This window comes from Sturnus vulgaris, chromosome 10 (genome assembly GCF_052056855.1).
Source record: "Sturnus vulgaris isolate bStuVul1 chromosome 10, bStuVul1.hap1, whole genome shotgun sequence".
NCBI classification, from domain to species: Eukaryota; Metazoa; Chordata; class Aves; order Passeriformes; family Sturnidae; genus Sturnus; species Sturnus vulgaris.
Genome location: NC_142252.1, coordinates 3,809,825 through 3,828,267, shown reverse-complemented (window position 1 = coordinate 3,828,267; position 18,443 = coordinate 3,809,825). Strand labels below are relative to the sequence as shown.

Here is an 18,443-nt window from a genome sequence, read left to right as displayed (position 1 = left end):
CATGCTGGGTCTCAGCAGGCTGATAAGGTGTTCCTTACAGCCACTGTTCTGTCTGGTAAACTCAGAACTTCTCCCACTGATACTCCTGGGACTGCCCCCATTCCCTGAAGGTGTAATCCCTGCAGCTAAGCTGGCTGTGGCCAGAGAAGCCTGTGGCTGGGGGAGAAATTTTCCTCTTATCGAGAACAAAGTGATTTGTGATGCAGAAGAAGAAGGAGTTGTGTTAGGAAAAAGACCAGAAAGGGAAGTTCAGCCTGCAGATAGGGCTTCAGGTCTGCACTGCTTTTGGATGAACCTCTGGGACCTGCTCTTTTTGGATGCATCATCTGGTGTACAATTAGTGGAGGAAAACAGGCACTTTTACTTCCTTTTTGACCTGGCAGAGGGCAGGGTTAGATTAGGTATTGGGAAGAAATTCTTCCCTGTGAGTGTGGTTAGGCCCTGTCACAGGTTGCCCAGAGAAGCTGTGGCTGCCCCATTCCTAGAATTGTTCCAGGCCAGGTTAGATGGGGTTTGGAACAACTTGGTCTAATGGAAGATGCCCCTATCCATGGCAGAGGGGTGAAAAAAGATGTGTTTTTATGTCCCTTCCAACCCAAACCATTCCATGAGGTGAGAAGAGTCCTGCCCCAAGAGACTCTGAGCCATATCAGGGACCCCCCATGGGAAGGCTTTGGCTTTGTGTTGGTCCTGTTTGGAATATGAATTTTCAAAGGTGGCCAGAGGAAGGGTAGCTAGGACTCAGCCCTGTGAGGAGGAAAGCAAGGAAGCTTGTGGAAGCAGGGCATCCTCCTGCCAGCCTCTCAGTTCTCTGCAGTCCCCTGGCAAAGTACCTGTCTGGATGTGTCCCCCTGGAGATGGAGAGGGCAGGAGAGCCTGTGCAGAGGCAGCCTGCAGTGCTGCTGAGCTCCCACCTTCCTCCAGAGCACCCCTCAGTGCCCGGGCAGGCAGGGCACACAGGGGTGACTCCTTGTTTGTCTCTCCAGACACCGCACTTGGTCAACCTGAATGAGGACCCGCTCATGTCCGAGTGTCTTCTCTACTACATCAAGGATGGGATCACAAGGTGAGGGCCAGGTCCTATGGAGCTCTGGGAGCATTGTCCATGTCTCCACCTGACTTTCCCAGGTGGGCAGTGGGGTGACAGCTGTTCCCAGGATGGGAACTGTTCCCAGGGCATCCCCAAAGTGCAAATCCCCAAGATTTTGGTCTTGCAGTGCACCAAGGGTTGCTCCTGTCAGCTCCAAGGACGGGGATGGGGAGAGACTCAGGAGGGGCTGCTTTGAGGGAGGGTTGAGCTGGATTTCCCCTTCAGGGTTGGCCGGGAAGATGCTGAGAAGAGGCAGGACATCGTTCTGAGCGGGCACTTCATTAAAGAAGAGCACTGCCTGTTCCGCAGCGACACCAAAACTGGTGGTGAAGGTATTGCTTGTCTGGAGGGGCTTCACTGCCCTGGGCACCCATCCCTCTGCATGTCCTCAGCCCCTGCCCCCAGCTGAATGTCCTGCCTTCCTCGAGCTAGTTGGGCTTTACTGCATGGCTGTGGCCTCTCCATGCTTCCAGATGAGCTACATCCCTCGTGGCTGGGAGGGGAGCTCGCACGGGGCATGTGAGGAGAAAGTAAGGTGAGATCAGGATGGCTGAGCAGACTGTAGGTTACTCCCCCACTCAAGATGTGGAGCAGAATCCACGCCCAAAAAATGGCAGGAACCTGGGTGTGAAGGGGCTGTGGGAGATGAGCCTGGGCAGGGTGGATTTGCCTTCTGGAGGCTCTGGTCTCCTCTCACATGCGGTCTCCAGCTGTCCTTATTCCTTGGGACTGCTCTGATTAACATCAGGTTGGCTGAGTCCTGTTAGCTGCCCGCGGTGTGGGTGCTGGCTGGGCTGGTTCTCCCTTCCTGAGGCTGCTGGAGCAGGACATGCAGGATTTATCCTTCTGCTTCCCCCTTAACTTCACTCCCCTCTCCCCTTCCCACCATCTCCACAGTGATAGTGACCCTGGAGCCCTGTGAAGGTGCTGACACCTATGTGAACGGCAAAAAGGTGACAGAGCCCAGCATCCTGCGCTCAGGTGGGTCCCTGGTGGGGCTGGCACGCCAGAGCTGCTCCAACCCCCCTTCATCCCTCCCTCCCATGGGGGCGCTGCACTTGTCCCACGTTAAACCCACACCTTTCCCCCACCACGCACTGCAGGGAACCGCATCATCATGGGCAAGAGCCACGTGTTCCGCTTCAACCACCCCGAGCAGGCTCGGCAGGAGCGGGAGCGGACGCCGTGTGCCGAGACCCCCGCAGAGCCTGTGGACTGGGCCTTTGCCCAGAGAGAGCTGCTGGAGAAGCAAGGCATCGACATGAAACAGGAGATGGAGCAGCGGTGAGGGCATGGCCTGAGCTGCTGGGGAGTTGGGCGTTCACTCCCAGGTTGGTCATCGTCTCCTTGCCCGTTTCCACCTAGGCTCCAGGAGCTGGAGGACCAGTACCGGAGGGAGAGGGAAGAGGCAAATTACCTCCTGGAGCAGCAGAGGCTGGTAGGTGGCTGGGACATGGCTCCTTCTCAGGCTGCCCAGGCAGCTGTTGGTGTGAAATCCTGGCAGATGTTTGTGTGGGGTGGATCTGTGTTCCTAAAACAAGGGCAAATCTGTTGTTCCTGGAGTTGTCATCACTGATCCAGCGGAGGGAGGAGGCTGTGTTCCTGCAGGAGGAAGGTCACACCAGTGGGCTTCATCACCCCTCTTCCTGTTTCCCCCAGGACTATGAGAGCAAACTGGAGGCTCTGCAGAAGCAGATGGATTCTAGGTATTATCCTGAGGCAAATGAGGAGGAGGAAGAACCTGAGGATGAAGGTGAGGGCTGGGAGCCACCACGAGGTTCTGATGCTCTCAGTGGGAGCACAAAGAGCGAACTGTGGGTCAATGTCCTGCTAGCTGTGAGTGACTGTCCCTCCTTGTCCCCACAGTGCAGTGGACAGAGCGGGAATTTGAGCTCGCCCTCTGGGCCTTCAGGAAGTGGAAGTGGTACCAGTTCACCTCCCTCCGTGACCTGCTCTGGGGCAACGCTATCTTCCTCAAGGAAGCCAATGCCATCAGCGTGGAGCTGAAAAAGAAGGTGGGTGGCTGGGCTCCTTTCTGGCTTGCTGCAGCACCCACAGCAGAGAACAGCCAGCCAGGAAATGCTGAGGAGAGGTCGCCGGAGGCAGCACATGGAGCCTTCTGCCCTCCCAGGTGTCTCACCAGCCCCTCTGCTCCTCTCCAGGTCCAGTTCCAGTTTGTGCTCCTCACAGACACGCTGTACTCACCTCTCCCTCCCGACCTGCTGCCCCCCGATGCTGCCAAGGACCGGGAGAAGCGGCCATTCCCCCGCACCATTGTGGCTGTGGAGGTGCAGGACCAGAAGAACGGGGCAACACATTACTGGACCCTGGAGAAGCTGAGGTGGGTGAGAGGCGGCTGTGCTGGGGGGGTTAGGGTGCCCACAGCCCTGTGCCTCACTGCCACCATGGGCATCCCCTCGCCCTGCAGGCAGCGCCTGGACCTGATGCGTGAGATGTATGACCGAGCAGCAGAAGTGCCTTCCAGCGTCATTGAGGACTGTGACAATGTGGTGACTGGCGGAGACCCTTTCTACGACCGCTTTCCCTGGTTCAGGCTGGTGGGCAGGTGAGCGCTTTGGCTCCTTCGAAGCGTGGCTGAGACCCACAGGTAGCCCTGCAGGAGGAGATGCTGTCAGTGCTGCCCACCACGGGCACTCACCCTGCTGTGGGACTCCAGGGTGACGGCTCTCCTCTGTCTTGGCTGCCAGCGCCCCGAGGGACCCACGAGCTGCTGGCAATGCTCCTGCTGCCTGCCATAACCCAGTGCTGAGAGCCACGGGCTCCAGGCTCGGGGGGTGTGGCTGTCCAGCAGGCAGGGAGCTGTGCCGGTGTGAGCTCCATGTGTCCCTGTGCACGTGCCGGTGTCCGAGTGTCTGTCTGTGCGGTGTGTGCCGCGTGTGTCCGTGCGCTTCCTGCACGCCCGATGGAAGGGTGCAGCGCCAGCCGTGAAGATGGGCCACCCTGGAGAAGGAAGGCTGGGGCAGGGGGAGCAGGGGGCTGAGCTGTGTGACCTGGAGGCATTCCCCTGTGCTGTAGCACGAGCAGGGATTCTCTCCAGCAGCAGGGGTATTTGCACCACCTGCTCTGTCCCTGCGTTCCCTGCAAAGCCAGCAGAAGGAGTCCCCAACATTCACACTGGTTCCATGGGTTGCTCTTTTGTCTGGCTGTTGGTGGCTTTAGAGATGCACCAGATGGGCAGGTCTTTGTTCCCGATGTCCCTTGATTTGAGCAGACTAAAAACCCACCCCAAAACCTAACCAAGAAAAAACAAACAAACAAACAAACAAAAAAAAAGCAAAATTCCTGTTCTTTCTGTTTGGAACAGCTGGTGTTAACATGTCTTCTATCTTGTTGTACTAACCTTAGTTCAGATATCTCTGGCTGCAACAGCTCTCCTCTTTTCAACACATGCATGAGCGAGCGCATGGCTGATCTCACCCCCTCCCCTACCTTCTCGAACCCCGACTCCGACATCACCGAGCCTGCTGACGAGCAGCACCAGGGGCAGGAGGAGGAGGAGGAGGAGGAGGAGGAGGACCTGGAGGAAGACATCTTTCCGGAGTGCCCGCTGTGTGATGGCCGGGATCCATTTTACGACCGCTTCCCCCTGTTCAGTTTAGTAGGAAGGTTGGTGAGGTTTTAGGAGAGCATGCCGGGAAGGACCTAGCTCTTTCGCATGAGGGAACTGCTTTTGGACACGGCTCCCAGCTCCGGGGCATCCCGGAGGTGCAGGGGGTGGCCGCCTGGGATTGCCACCAAGCCCGGGCGCCTGGCGGGGTGATGAGGCTCCCGCTGAGGTAGGGCTGTGAGAAGCATAGGGATGGCAGGGATGGTGCCTGCCTTCGTGTGGGCACCTTGATGGGAGAGCCCCTGAGAAAGGGAGCTCTGCTGTGTCTCCAACACCAAAGGAAGTAGGGGAGCCAGCTGGGGGGCTTTGGTCCTGGGCATTTCTGTGCCAGGAAGTATCACCTCCCACCCGGCTTGGGATGTCCCTAAGGTGTCACTGACTGGGGGCACACAGGCACTTCAAAACCCTGTGTGCCTCTGGCACTGGCTTGGCTATCCCAGCTGCGTTGGTCAGTGTGAGCCCCCCTGAACTTGGAGGCTTGGATGTCCCCAGGTGGTTTTGGGGGATGAAGCTGAGGGGAGTGAGTGGAGAGCCAGGTGCAGAACAGAGTGCCAAAAGCAGTGTTTGCTATTCCCAGATCTAGCCAGTGCTTGGCTTGGGGCCACACCTGCCAGCTTGGCATAGGAGATGTCCAGGAAGGTTGTGGGGAGCTGGATTTAGGCTCCAGCTCCTCTTTAGCTGGAGCCAAGGACAAGAAACTTTGATTTCTCATACTTGTTGGCTGGAGACCCCCTTGGGCTCCATCAGCCTTGGCCTGGAGAAGCCCACCAGCTGCCCCAAACCTGGATGTGCCACCAAACCTGGAGCCATCTGCCCATCCCTAGAATGGTATGAGGAGCTGCCAGCTTTCTCTGGGGTTATCCCAAGGGGGTGTGCACCAGGAGCTGTTCTGAGAGCCTTTGCCTCAGGCAGGGGCTCCCTGACTGGGGTGAGCTGAGGCTCCTCTTCCTCAGTGTGCCAGAGCCAGGCAGCTTGGTGGGAAGGAGGGGCCAGACCAGGCAGAAAGGATGGAGGTGGGGTAAGAGTCCTGCAGCCTCAGACCGAAAGAGCTGGGTTCTTCCCCTTTTATTTTCTTTTTTTCCTTTTTCCTTATTTAAAAGAAAAAAAAAAAATCAAAACAACCCCAGAACTCTCAAGGGCACCTCAAAAAACCAAATAAGGCCCTGTGGCAGCAGCCCTACTCATGGGGGTGTGTTCCCCAGAGCTTGGTGCCTCCTGACTTCTTTTGAGTCTGCCCTGGGTTTGGCTCCCCACGCAGCAGCTCCGCCGGCCACATTTCTTGTGAAGTGTGCTTGGATTGGTTTATGATTGGATCCTTGTCTTTTATTTTCTTTCTTTCTTTCTTTCTTTCTTTCTTTCTTTCTTTCTTTCTTTCTTTCTTTCTTTCTTTCTTTCTTTCTTTCTTTCTTTCTTTCTTTCTTTCTTTCTTTCTTTCTTTCCTTCTTTCCTTCTTTCCTTCTTTCCTTCTTTCCTTCTTTCCTTCTTTCCTTCTTTCCTTCTTTCCTTCTTTCCTTCTTTCCTTCTTTCCTTCTTTCCTTCTTTCCTTCTTTCCTTCTTTCCTTTTCTCTCTCTCTCTCTCTCTCTCTCTCTTTCTCTCTCTTCAATTTTTTTAAAATTTTGGTTATTTTAAGGGGTTTTTTTTATTCTTTTTTTAGCTGCTGGCTCTATCTCTTCAAAGCTTTAGCAAAAATTGGGGTTATTTCACTTTTGTCTTCCTTTGGAAAGGCTTTTCTTTGATCGAGCATGCCATCTTTGCACCTCACCAATCTTGTGGTTAGTGTCCCTGCCCTCCTTCCTCTAGTGACACACATGTCCCCCTCCTCCCTGCCTGCCCCACCTCCTTCCCACTCTTCCCTACCCTCTCCAGTCCTCTGCTTCCACTCCAGCTGCCCTGTGGTTTTGGTTGGGTGGGCACACACAGATCCCTGCGCTTGGAGAGTTCCCTGTGCTCACAGGGCTCTGCCCCAGGCACGAAGTCCTGCTGGGAAGCCCTGGCATGGTCTGACCACTTGTTCCCAGTGGTATCTGAGAAGAGATGGGTTGAGACAGGCCCATCAGGAGATCGTGATTTGGCACCACCTGCTTCCACAGTCCTTTGAGTCCTTTGAGACGCTTTGGATGGAAAAAGCCTCGAGGAGCAGTTGAAGGTTGATGGGAGTCACCAGAGCAGGGGAGAATCTCCAGACTTGGGGGTCAGGGTGCGAGTGCAGGGCTGCAAGAGCCCCCTGGGCACTTTGGGGTGCCATTGAATATGAAGATTCCTATGAGGCTGGGATGCCCTGAGCAGCACGTCAGACACCTGGGAATGCAACCCTCATGGGAACCTCCTGAAGCAGAGATGTCCTGGCCAGTCCCCAGCTCCATCCCATCCTTCACTGCACGTCAAGATGCTGGCAGGTGCCCCAGGGAGAGGTGCCAGGCACCCCACACCCCATCTGCTGGAAGTGGTGCTGCTAGCTCACACCTTTTGGCAGGGAGCTCAGTGCCAAAGGTCACTTGTCACTGCGGAGGGTACAGCATGCCACCACGGCCAGAGCTGGATGACCGTTGGAAGCTGGCAGTGAGGTGGAGGGAGGCAGCAAGAGGATCCAAAACACTGGAGAAGCAGAGCAGTGGCCTGACAGGAGGTGCTGACAGAGACATGAGGCAGCCATCGCGTTGGACTCTGGTGTGGCACCTCACGTGGTAACCTGGATGCTGCACAGGAGAGCAGGGAGGCTCAGACTTGCCAGGCGTGCCGTCCATCCCTGTGACATGCTGGCAGGTGGCCCAGGACCCCGAAGCCATATGTGTGAAGGGATGGGGAGGGGGGGCACTCACAACCTGATGCTGCCAGCCACACCATGCAGCCTCCCTCCCAGTGGTCTCCAACACTGCAGGCAGAGCCAGGGCCATGAACCCCCAGCAGGTTCACCTCTGGAGGTCCAGGACCTTGTCCTCTAACCTCCTTCAGTCCTGACAGTCTCCATCTCCCTTGTTACCCTTCCTTCCCCCTGTCTTGCCCCTGTCCTCCCCGTGGTGACTCTGCAGCTGTCCCCCTCCCAGTCGTGTTGCAGCACCTCCTGCCCAAGTTCTCCAGCTCTCTACCACACAGAAGGTCCTCTCGCCCTACGGCTTCACGGTGGCACCAGCGCAGCCCTCTCCCCTCCTGCCTGCCATGGAGGTGACAGTCAGAGAGGTCTGCAAGTCTGGTGTGTCCTGTGGTGTTGTCCATGGCGTGTGCCACCCTCCTGCCCACCCTCCTGCCCATGGCACGCTGCCTGCCCGCTGCCCCAGCCCCTTCGCCTGGCCCTGGCTGCCTTCTCTTTAGTTTTGCTTTGCAGCGCTGCGGTCGCGCCCTGAGCAGTGACCTGGGACCCGGCCACTGCCGGCCACGCCAGCCGTGCCTGGGCACTCAGGGGTGGGAGCAGTGACCGCTCTCCCCCCTGTTGTGTGTCCCCCCCTTCTCTGGCAGGGCCTTTGTCTACCTGAGCAACCTCCTCTACCCCGTGCCCCTGGTGCACCGCGTGGCCATCGTCAGCGAGAAGGGCGAGGTGAAGGGATTCCTGCGTGTGGCTGTCCAGGCCATCTCAGGTAGGAGGGAACGCCCCCCCCAGAACCTGCCCTTGCCCCCCCTGTACCCTCTGTGCTGGCTCACCCCCACCCCTCCCGCAGCGGATGAAGAAGCCCCTGACTATGGCTCTGGTGTGCGGCAATCGGGGACAGCCAAGATCTCCTTTGATGACCAGCACTTTGAGAAGGTAAGGTGGGGCTGGCTCTTGGTGGATGCCCATGGACCCTGCCACCTTAATGCTTCCCCATGGGGACCCCCCAGGCTCCTAGAGGTGGAGGGAATGTGGTTTTGGTCCACCGGGCAGACCAAGGCTTCGGGCACCCACCGGTGCATCGTACTCTCACCCATGTCCCGGGGGGCTGCCGTGGGGTGAGCTGGAGGTGCCTGCTTGATTGGGACGCTGGTGGTGGGGCAAGCAGGACCACCCTGGGGACCACCAGCATCCCTGAACTGCACTGCTGGCACAGTTCCAGTCAGAGTCGTGCCCAGCTGTCGGGATGTCTCGCTCGGGGACCTCTCAGGAGGAGCTGCGCATCGTGGAAGGTCAGGGCCAGGTCAGCGACGTGGGGCCATCTGCTGATGAAGTCAACAACAACACGTGTGCAGGTGAGGAGCTGGGACAGGCGATTTGGGGGTGGCTCCCTGCACTCAGCCCCTTGCACCCTCCCTGGCATTGACAGCTCTCTGCTCCAGTGGGGGCTGCTGGCAGACAGAATCGCAGAGTTGGGAAAAGCCTTTGAGATCACTGGGTTCAGCCTGACACCACCTTGTCAGCTACCATGACCCTGAATGCCACATCCAGGCTTTTCTTAAACACCTGCAGGGCCAGTAACTCTACCACTTCCCTGGGCAGCCCCTTCCAATGCTCAGTCTCCCTTTCTGTGAAGAACTTATTCCTAATGTCCAACCTAAGTCTCCCCTGGTGCAGCTTAAGACTGTCCTCTTTTCCTGTCACTGGTAGCCTGGGAGAAGAGACCAATTCCCACCTGACTATACCCACCTTTCAGGGAGTTGCAGAGTGTGATGAGGTCTCCCCTCAGCCTCCTCTTCTCCAGACTAAACATCCCCAGCTCTCTCAGCTGCTCCTCACAGAGTTTGTGTTCCAGACCCTTCACCAGCCTTGTTGCCCTTCTCTGGTCATGATCCAGCATCTCAACATTGTTCCTAAATGTTCCTAACACTGAGGGGAAGACACCCTGCCTTGCTAAGGGCCTCCTCCTCCCTGCAGTGACCCCAGAGGATCTTCTTCTGGACAGTCCTGAGAAGCCTGCATCGGACGGGCCACTGGAGGTGGCTTTGGACCACCTGAAGCTGGGCAGCATCTTCACTTTCCGTGTGACGGTCCTGCAAGCCTCCAGCATCTCCGCAGAATACGCTGACATCTTCTGCCAGTTCAAGTGAGCCCCTAGTGCCCCCCAGCCCTGCTTCTTCCACCAAGCTCCAGCCATCATCTGGGGGCTTATGGTGAATTTGGGAAGTTTCCTTCGCCTCTGAGCCCTTGGTGGATGGAGAGGCAAAACCAAGGGCTGTGAAATCTGCCCGAGCACTTGTTTAGTCACTGGCAAAAGGCAAGGAGAGACTCCCATCAGCTTCAGGGAGTCCTGTGCCAGCCAAGGGTGCAGGCAGCAGCCCCAGGGGGAATAGGCTCTTGTTGTACCTTGCTTTCACTTCCCTCCCTGCTCCTGCACATCCCCACCTCACAGCCCCTGAGCAACCTTCCTTCCCTCCACAGCTTCATCCACCGCCACGATGAGGCCTTTTCAACAGAACCCTTGAAGAACACAGGACGAGGGCCACCCCTGGGCTTCTACCATGTCCAAAATGTGCGTACTCCTCTCCCACCACCCCTTTGCTCCTGTAGCTGCTGGGGTCTCTGCAGGGCTGGATCCTTTCCCAGGGAAGCAGTTTCCTCCTGGCTTTCCCAGCCCCTAACAGACACCCAGCTAAGCTGTGGTGGACCACAGCACAGGAAAAACACAAAAAGCCACTGTCATCCACCTGAAAAGAATGGGATTTCACTGCAGTAGTCTGGGTGGGGAGAGCATCCCTAAATGGGGGAAGGAGTGGGTGAGGGATACAGGGGACTGAGTCTTGCACCTTTCCACATCCCAGCTGCTGTTGCTGGCTCTATCCTCTTTCCCAGCTAAACTGCCCTGTCAGTGGCTCAGCAGTTCTTTCTCTTCCAGATCGCTGTGGAGGTGACAAAATCTTTCATTGAATACATCAAGAGCCAGCCAATTGTGTTTGAGGTGTTTGGCCATTACCAGCAGCACCCCTTCCCACCTCTCTGCAAGGATGTCCTGAGGTGGGCACATCTGGGCCACCCCCAGCCCCTGGCTGTGCTCCTGGTGCACTGTGGGGACCCAGGCTGGCCCCAAGGCATAGGTGTGGGGCTGGCTGGGTTTGGGGATCCCTGGGGATGCTGTAACCAAGCTGGTTCTTTCTGCAGCCCACTGAGGCCATCCCGACGCCACTTCCCCCGTGTGATGCCACTCTCCAAACCAGGTAGGGAACCCAGCCTCCTACTCCTGTGCCCACCCACAGTTCCCATGTTGGGTGGGTGTCCCCTTCCTCAGAGGGACCAGTTAGGACCTCAGAAGCACCACAAAATTACTATGGGCCACAGCATTGGGAAGCCCTAGACATTTCCACAATACTCAGCAGATGGAAAGCCCCATCCCACCTCCTACAGAGCAGCAGGGAGGAGGTTCCTTGCCCTGGGTGGTGGTTCCTTGCCCCTGCATGAGGCTCTTGTTGCTGCCTCTGTGCATGCCCTGAGATCCTTGCCTGCTCTGCCCTTTCCCTGCCATTTCTCTGCCTCATTCCAAGTGCCAGCAGCAGGCTCAACCTCTCACCTGACTTTTCTGCCCCACTGCAGTGCCTGCAACAAAGCTGAGCACCATGACTCGGCCCACTGCTGGCCCCTGCCAGTGCAAGTATGACCTGATGGTCTTCTTTGAGATCTGTGAGCTGGAGGCCAATGGAGAGTAAGTCCTGCTGGGAAAGGAAGGGGGAGAGGGAGAGGGAGAGGGAGAGGGAGAGGGAGAGGGAGAGGGAGAGGGAGAGGGAGAGGGAGAGGGAGAGGGAGAGGGAGAGGGAGAGGGAGAGGGAGAGGGAGAGGGAGAGGGAGAGGGAGAGGGAGAGAGAGAGGGAGGCAGTGAGGGATTTTCCCAGTGCTCAGCACTTCTGGGCAGGCTGGCAGGATTCTGTGTCATGCTGCAATCCTCTCTTCCAGCTACATCCCTGCTGTTGTGGACCACCGTGGAGGCATGCCATGCCATGGGACCTTCCTCCTTCATCAGGTACTCTCTGCCCAAGATGCTGTCCTAGCTGACTCCTGCTGGGACCTGTGTTAACTACTGTCCCTTCTCTCTGGCCTCGTGGGTCTCAGGGCATCCAGAGGAGAATCAGTGTCACCTTGGTGCATGAAACAGGCAGCCTCATCCGCTGGAAGGAAGTACGGGAACTGGTTGTGGGTAAGCCAAGCTCTCAGGAATACTCTCAGACTGTTTCTTGCCCATATTCCCATGTTCCCACATGGAGCTTTCTGCCTTGTGTCCCCTCCTGCCCTGCAACAGTAAAGCAGTGGCTGCCTGGTGGGTGACACTGGAACACTGTGGGCACCGTGTCCCGGAGCTGGACCAGGATCTCTGGTGCTGAATGGCCAGAGGGGCTGCAGGCAGGCAGTCTGCCTCTGCCTTCATGGGGACCCTCACAGGGCCACTGCCTGTCACCTCAGAGGCAACTCTGTGCTGTGTTTGCAGGTCGAATCCGGAACACCCCAGAAGCAGACGAGTCACTCATTGACCCCAACATCCTGTCCCTGAACATCCTCTCCTCTGGCTACATCCACCCCTCCCAGGATGACCGGTGCGTGATGCTTTTTTTCTTGCTCTTCCCCTGCTGTGGTGAGGGTTGGAGAGGTTGAGCAGCAGCCCCTCTCTCCCCTGGAAGGCTCTTGGCCCTTCTGCTGACCCACTGCTGCCTTGAGGAAGAGTTTTTCTGAAGCTGCACGGGGTCTTAGGGTACAGGGCTGCAAACCCCTTCCTCCTCCTCCTCCTCCTCCTTCTCCCCAAGGCCTTGCTGTGCTGGGGAGGGCACTAAAGGGAATTTGTGTGTGGTCCTGCTCTTTGGTGCTGGCTGTGATGGGCTGGCACAGGGAAGCAGTTGGTGCTGGTGCCAGGAGGATGTCCCAACTCCATGGCTAGAGGGGAGGGCTATTTGTCTTGTGTCCCAGCAAAATTGCTGGAAAGGCTACTTGGGACCCATGGCAGATCCCTGCCTGTGTGTAAGTAATGCAGGAAAGCCATCCCCACCCACTGTGGGTGACTTCAGGGATGCCCATCCCTTCCTGCCTATCCCAGGGGGCTGTCATAGAACCACAGACTGGTTTGGGCTGAAAGGGACTTTAAAGATAATCACATTCCAAACCTCCTGCTACGGGCAGGGACACCTTCCACTAGACCAGGTTGTTAAAGGTGTTCCTACTGTAGGCTTGGCAGGGTGTGAAAGAAGCAGGACCAGAAGATTTTTATCTCCAAGATCTCCCCGTGTGAGTCCTGCAGTGGCAGGGGGAGCTGTGGGTATGGAGGGCAGAGCTCTCCTCTGCACCAGGGCTACTGGTGGAACTCGGGGGACTGGTGGGGGTCTCTGGCCAGAATGTGTGCATGCAGGCAGCTGTGACAAGACAGGGATGGTCGTTGCCAGCACTGGGAGCAGCAGGACTGGTCCTTGGCTGTGCGTTGTGGTCACTGGTGTAGGAACACCCTGGTGAGGAATGGGGACCACGTTTTCCTTCATCTGCTTTGTGATCACGATTGTCCCAAGGAGGCCTGTCCTAAGGCAGGGTGTTTTTGGGGGAATGATGGGGGTCTGGATAGGATTTGGTTCCCTGAGCACTCTCAGGGCAGCTCCTGGACATGGCAGAGCAACCTGCACAGAGTATGTGGGCAGCAGAGGCGAGTCCTGGGGTCAGCACGCGGGCAAGTGTCAAACCAGGAGACTTTGTCACAGCCTTGGGGATAGAAGGAGGCCAGATGGGGATGGTCAGACGAGGAGGGCCCAGCCCAGGGGAGTCATGGTGGTTTTTTTTGCTGGGAGCTGGGTGGCTGTGGCACCCACGGGCTCTTGGGGCTGCGCAGTTTTTTGTGAGCTCCTCATCTGTTTGATTGTCTGGTCCCAGATGCAGCCATATGGGATCTTCAGCATGCCTAAGGTAGCCTGGCAGGAGGGATGTGCCTCCTGCTCTGCCTTGTGCCCTGTGAGTCCTGCAGGACAAGGGGACACGTCGCTGGCTGGGGGCATATTTGGGGTGTGGAGAGAAGCGTGGAGACTGGGGGCCATTTGGGGGCACATGTCACATCTGTCCCACATCTATTCCATGGAGCCTGCCCGTGGTGAGGCAGGGGGAGGAGGGAGTGGCTAGCTGCAATGCCCCCCACTTCCACTCCACATGCAGACATGCACGCTTCACCCTGCAGCTGCGAGGACAGGCAGAAGGAAGGCAGAGAGCAGAGCCGGTGCCCACTTCACCCTCCTCCCAGCCGCTTGCGCTCCCCGCTTTGCTGCCTTGTGCCACGCAGCCTCCATTGCCTGGAGCAGCCCTGGCTTCCCCTCTGCAGCCTCCCCAGCGCCCCGGAGCCACTCAGGAAGAGGCTGGGAGAGTGGTTCAGCTCTCCTCAGCACGCACCCACCCCTGCATCGAGCGCCCAGGGCGGAGGCGCGGGGGGCAGCGCCTGGTGTTCCCCCTCGCTTCCCTCAGCTGCTACCGCCCATCTAAGCCCACACTAACCATGTGATTGTTTTGTGTTTTCGCAGGCAGTTTCTTGATTCGGATATGCCTAGGTATTATTTGTTTCCATTGGTTTTTTTTCCACCCCTCCTTCTTCTCTCCTTTCTTTCTTTCTACCCCCTTGCCTCGGCACGCTCACTCCCGCCAGAGGCAGCACTTGGACATCCAGCCCCTCATTCCTTCACAGCCCCATCCCTCCTCCCTCCTGCGCTGGCACCTCTTGCTCACTCGCCCCCTTTTGCTGTTCGTTTGGGCCACGCTCTGGCTGGCTGCCGCTCCCCCTCGCACGCCTGCGTCTCCATTGCCTGATTTGGGTTTTATTCTTGCTTTTCGACTTCGCTACTCTCCCATCTTTTCTGGCATCTGGCACTGAGTGTGCCAATCCCTCCATTGTCTCCTGCCCCAGCGCCAGCTCAGCCCCTGGTGCTCCTTGGAGTAGCTGCAGGGCTGGTGAGGACAGTGGAAGTTTTGGGGCTTGTCCTGCCCTTTCCTGGGCAGCTGGTGACGATGGCAGCGCTGCAGTTGGTGTGGCAGCAGCTGCCCACTCTGTGCACGGTTGTTTTGTGTGTGTAGGTGTGGCATACGGGCAGCACCTGTGTGTCTGTATGCAGGTGTGACAGTGGCTGCAGATGTGGCACAGACTGTTGTACGCCTGTGTAAAGGGACAATGGCTGTTTGGGGACTCCAGGCTTCAGCTGGGACCTCTGAGTGAGCCTGGCAGATGCGCGAGAGGTACCAGATTTGTGGATGTGCCACCAGCCTCTGGATGGGAGCATCACTGAGGCCTCAGGGACGGGCCCACCACTCTGGTCCATGGCAAAAGAAGAGGGGTGTGTGCCTGGGAGACAAGGGATGGAGTGTCCTGAGTGCCGGCACATAACTTTGTGCCTGAAGGTTGTCCTCCCTACAGCAACTCAAAGCTGGTTGTGCTCAGAGATGTCCGAGGGCAGAGCTGTCCCTGCAGCAGCATTCTGTCCCCTCCCAGGGTGCAGGAAAGTGGATACAGCATTGATCCAACCCCCCCACTTCATGAGAGATGGGTTCACACTGGCGTTGCCCATGGTCTCTCAGCACAGTGATGCTTTCCTTGTGGACCAGGGGATGGCCAAGAAGTCACCTGCTGTGTGAGTGGCAGTGGGATATCTCATCCCCCAGCTGGCACTGTCCCAGGGGACTGCGCTGGTGGGAGCTCCTTGCCCTGGGATGGCATAAGGGCACAGTTAAGGGCATAGGGAGCACATGTGCTTCTTTCCCAGCTGCTGGACCATGAGGAAAGTGGGAGGCAGAGGCTTTTCACCCAGGCTAGTGAGCCTCCGTCTGCCCTCGCTGAGCTCCTTTCGGTTGCCACTGTGGGTTCAGCTAGGCTGGAGCTGCCTTGGCCAGCAGTGCTATTATGTGCGAGTCCCTTCAAGAGGGGCTCTTCTGACCTGTCGTTTTTCTGTGTGTGTACATGTGTGTGTTTGTCCTTGGGTCACCTTCCACTTATAGCATTTCGCTGGGAAATGACACTAGGTATTTCACGCGCACCTGCTCGGTCTGGTCCCTCCTGCTTTTCTCTTTGTCCCCTTTGCCTCCTCCCTTTGCTTTTTGCTCTTTCTCCCTTCCCCTGAGGCTCCTCTTTTCCTCCTCCTCCTTGGGGAGCACTCTTTTCTTAAGCAACCTGTGTCTGCAAAGCAATCCTTCGCCTTGGCTGTGTCACGCTGGTGGGGTTATGTATTTTATTCACCTTTTGACGGCGTCACTCTCCCTCTTCTTCTAACATGGGGGAAATTGCAGTCAAGAACCTCTCCCTACTCCCGCTGGCTGCCCTGGCTCTTGTTAAAATTGCTCCTCAGCCACCTGGATGCTGCTTCAGGGACGTGCTGAAGTGTTCTCATTGAGATATGGCTGAACCACAGTTTCCTGAGGATGCTCAGGCAGGAGCCGGGGCCGCAGCAGCTCTGGGCAGTTTTGGGGAGTGGGGGTACCATAAAGCCAAGGATGACCCAGAAGGGAGCCTAGGAGTGGTGCAGAGGGTGAAATGGGGATCCCCATGCTCTATCACCAGAGCCATTTCCTCCTTCCTCGCCCTTGGTTGCTCAACCCAAGGAGGGCAGCTGCCACTCTTGATCTGGGTGAGCTGTGCCGTCCTCTCTGGGATCCTGTATACATGGCTGAGTGGGACCAGGAGTCCCCTGCTCCTTCTCTCAGCCTGGGAGCCATGGAAAACAAGCAAAGGGGCCCAAGGCAGCAGAGTGGGAATGGGGCTGGCAATGAGGATAGAGCAAGAGCCAGGGGAGACAGCCTGACAGGGGCCAGCCACCAAATCATGGTCCCCAGCCTCTCACTGGGGCCCAGGGCTGGCAGACGGGGGCAGCCCTGGGGAAGGGGACCTGGCTGGTGGGGGGACTGTGTTCCCAGAGGTGGGCTGGCAGCACACCCCCAGTGCTGAGCATCCTCCCTCCTTTCCCTACTGGCCATCATTACCCAAACGGCGACAGCCTCTCCTGGCAGGGACTGGGAGGTGCTGTGCCCCAGGCTGGAGGGTGGGGACTGGCCTGGGTGCACTGGGGGTGGCAACCCCTGCTCTGAATACAAGGGTGGGGCATGAACCCTCCTTTGCCCTCCTTTGCCTTCCTAGCCTGCTCTGCCTTGCCTGCACCCCATCTGAGCCTCCCACTCCTCCCGCGGTCCCTCCTCCCCAAAACCCCGGTCCATTGGCCATTTCAAGGGTGCCGTGTCCTCTTCCCACCATGCCTTGTGCCCTTTGCCTTGAGCCTGTGTCCTCTGGAGTGGCTGTCCCCATCTGTCCCCACTGCGCATGCATGTCTGTGTGTCCTTGCAGGCCTGCTGCAGCGCTGTGGGGGGGACAATGACATCTCCTTGCTCATCTGCCAGCAGTTGCAGGGAGGTTGTTTTACTGGCCCTCCTGGGTTTTTTTGGCAGGACTTTCTACCAGTTTGAGGCGGCGTGGGATAGCTCCATGCACAACTCACTGCTGCTCAATCGTGTTACCCCTTACCGGGAGAAGATCTACATCACCCTGTCAGCTTACATCGAGGCAAGGACCTTGGTTGGGGTCACTATACATCAACAAAGTCTGGTATTTCCCCTGCTGTTGGGGTGCAGCCAGCGGGAGCCCTTCCTTAGCTAGTGCTTGTGGGGTGCAGGGTTCAACCTGGTGCTTGGGGGCCATGTCGGACTCTGGGACTGGAACCTGCTGGGCACGGGGGTGGGAGAGACCAGCTGGGCTGCCACCCTGCAGCACCCCTGATGCCTCCCTCTGCCCTACTGCAGATGGAGAACTGCACTCAGCCCGCCGTCATCACCAAAGACTTCTGCATGGTTTTCTACTCCCGGGATGCCAAACTTCCTGCCTCACGCTCCATCCGCAATCTTTTTGGCAGCGGCAGCCTGCGGGCTTCTGAGAGGTACCAGGATGCTCCTGTCGGGGACAGGAGAGCCATCACCTAGGGACTGGAGCTTTTCTAGGGCATCCCAGCAGTCTGGCTAAAAAAACCTGGGATGTGGGGATGGGGACAAAGCCAGTAATGCTTCATCTCCCTTTGCTCGCAGCAACCGCGTGACAGGAGTCTACGAGCTCAGCCTGTGCCGCGTGGCTGATGCCGGCAGCCCAGGTGGGTGCCACGCCTCTGCCCAGGTATTCAGCTGGGGCACGGGGGCACAGCCAGGCCTTTGGGTTAGGGGCTGTGTGTCTGTCCCCCCAGCGGTGTGTCTGTGCCCACAGGCATGCAGAGAAGGCGCCGGCGTGTTCTGGACACCTCTGTAGCCTATGTCCGGGGAGAGGAGAACCTGGCTGGCTGGCGGCCCCGCAGTGACAGCCTCATCCTTGACCATCAGTGGGAGCTGGAGAAACTCAGCCTTCTGCAAGAAGTGAGAGTCTGGGCTAGAAATGGGCTGAAACAGTGCAATTCACAGCTCCACTGGTGCTGGGGGGATTCCTCATCCTGGATGGCACAGCCGTCTTGGTTGTGGGAGGAGGCAGGGATGGGGCTGTGCTGCCAGTACTCCTGTGCATGGCTGCTAGCCAGGCCCCAGCAGATCCAAAGCTAATGAGTAAATGGGGTTAAGGGGGCCTGGGTGTGGGGGAAAGGGCCACCCTGAGCCTGGGTGCCTCTGCCCAGGTGGAGAAGACAAGACACTACCTGTTACTGCGTGAGAAACTGGAGACAACCCAGCGCCTGGGCATGGAGACCCTGTCCCCCTGCTCCAGTGAGGATTCCGAGTCCCGAAGCACTTCCTGCATCTCCTCCCCGCTCTCTGCTGACGGGGCACCTGAAGGCCGCACCTCTCCCCCTGAGACCCCCAGCGAGAGGCAGAAGGAGCTGGCTGTGAAGGTAGCATCCTGCAGCAAGCCCAGCTTGCAGGGATGGAGCCAGGA

At 57.8% G+C, this 18,443-nt stretch overlaps 1 protein-coding gene across 27 annotated transcripts in view; it reads left to right on the top strand.

The window, feature by feature from the left end:
* The window catches only part of KIF1A (kinesin family member 1A), a 40,933-nt gene that overhangs the window by 17,292 nt on the left and 5,198 nt on the right, over positions 1-18,443 (top strand). For 4 of the 27 annotated variants that reach the window (XM_088170572.1, XM_088170569.1, XM_088170571.1 and 1 more), the window contains 28 exons: positions 987-1,066; positions 1,316-1,422; positions 1,988-2,071; positions 2,194-2,374; positions 2,456-2,528; positions 2,750-2,843; positions 2,957-3,105; positions 3,253-3,431; positions 3,519-3,656; positions 4,457-4,717; positions 8,173-8,291; positions 8,373-8,458; positions 8,739-8,877; positions 9,500-9,668; positions 10,004-10,094; positions 10,458-10,576; positions 10,721-10,776; positions 11,150-11,258; positions 11,507-11,573; positions 11,663-11,747; positions 12,036-12,141; positions 14,089-14,115; positions 15,551-15,574; positions 16,988-17,102; positions 17,339-17,472; positions 17,618-17,679; positions 17,790-17,935; positions 18,187-18,399. In XM_088170572.1, the coding sequence (XP_088026698.1) occupies positions 987-1,066; positions 1,316-1,422; positions 1,988-2,071; positions 2,194-2,374; positions 2,456-2,528; positions 2,750-2,843; positions 2,957-3,105; positions 3,253-3,431; positions 3,519-3,656; positions 4,457-4,717; positions 8,173-8,291; positions 8,373-8,458; positions 8,739-8,877; positions 9,500-9,668; positions 10,004-10,094; positions 10,458-10,576; positions 10,721-10,776; positions 11,150-11,258; positions 11,507-11,573; positions 11,663-11,747; positions 12,036-12,141; positions 14,089-14,115; positions 15,551-15,574; positions 16,988-17,102; positions 17,339-17,472; positions 17,618-17,679; positions 17,790-17,935; positions 18,187-18,399 (3,213 nt within the window). The remainder of the gene's footprint in view (positions 1-986; positions 1,067-1,315; positions 1,423-1,987; positions 2,072-2,193; positions 2,375-2,455; positions 2,529-2,749; positions 2,844-2,956; positions 3,106-3,252; positions 3,432-3,518; positions 3,657-4,456; positions 4,718-8,172; positions 8,292-8,372; positions 8,459-8,738; positions 8,878-9,499; positions 9,669-10,003; positions 10,095-10,457; positions 10,577-10,720; positions 10,777-11,149; positions 11,259-11,506; positions 11,574-11,662; positions 11,748-12,035; positions 12,142-14,088; positions 14,116-15,550; positions 15,575-16,987; positions 17,103-17,338; positions 17,473-17,617; positions 17,680-17,789; positions 17,936-18,186; positions 18,400-18,443) is intronic. The other 23 variants (XM_088170589.1, XM_088170581.1, XM_088170585.1 and 20 more) reach the window with 10 other exon arrangements.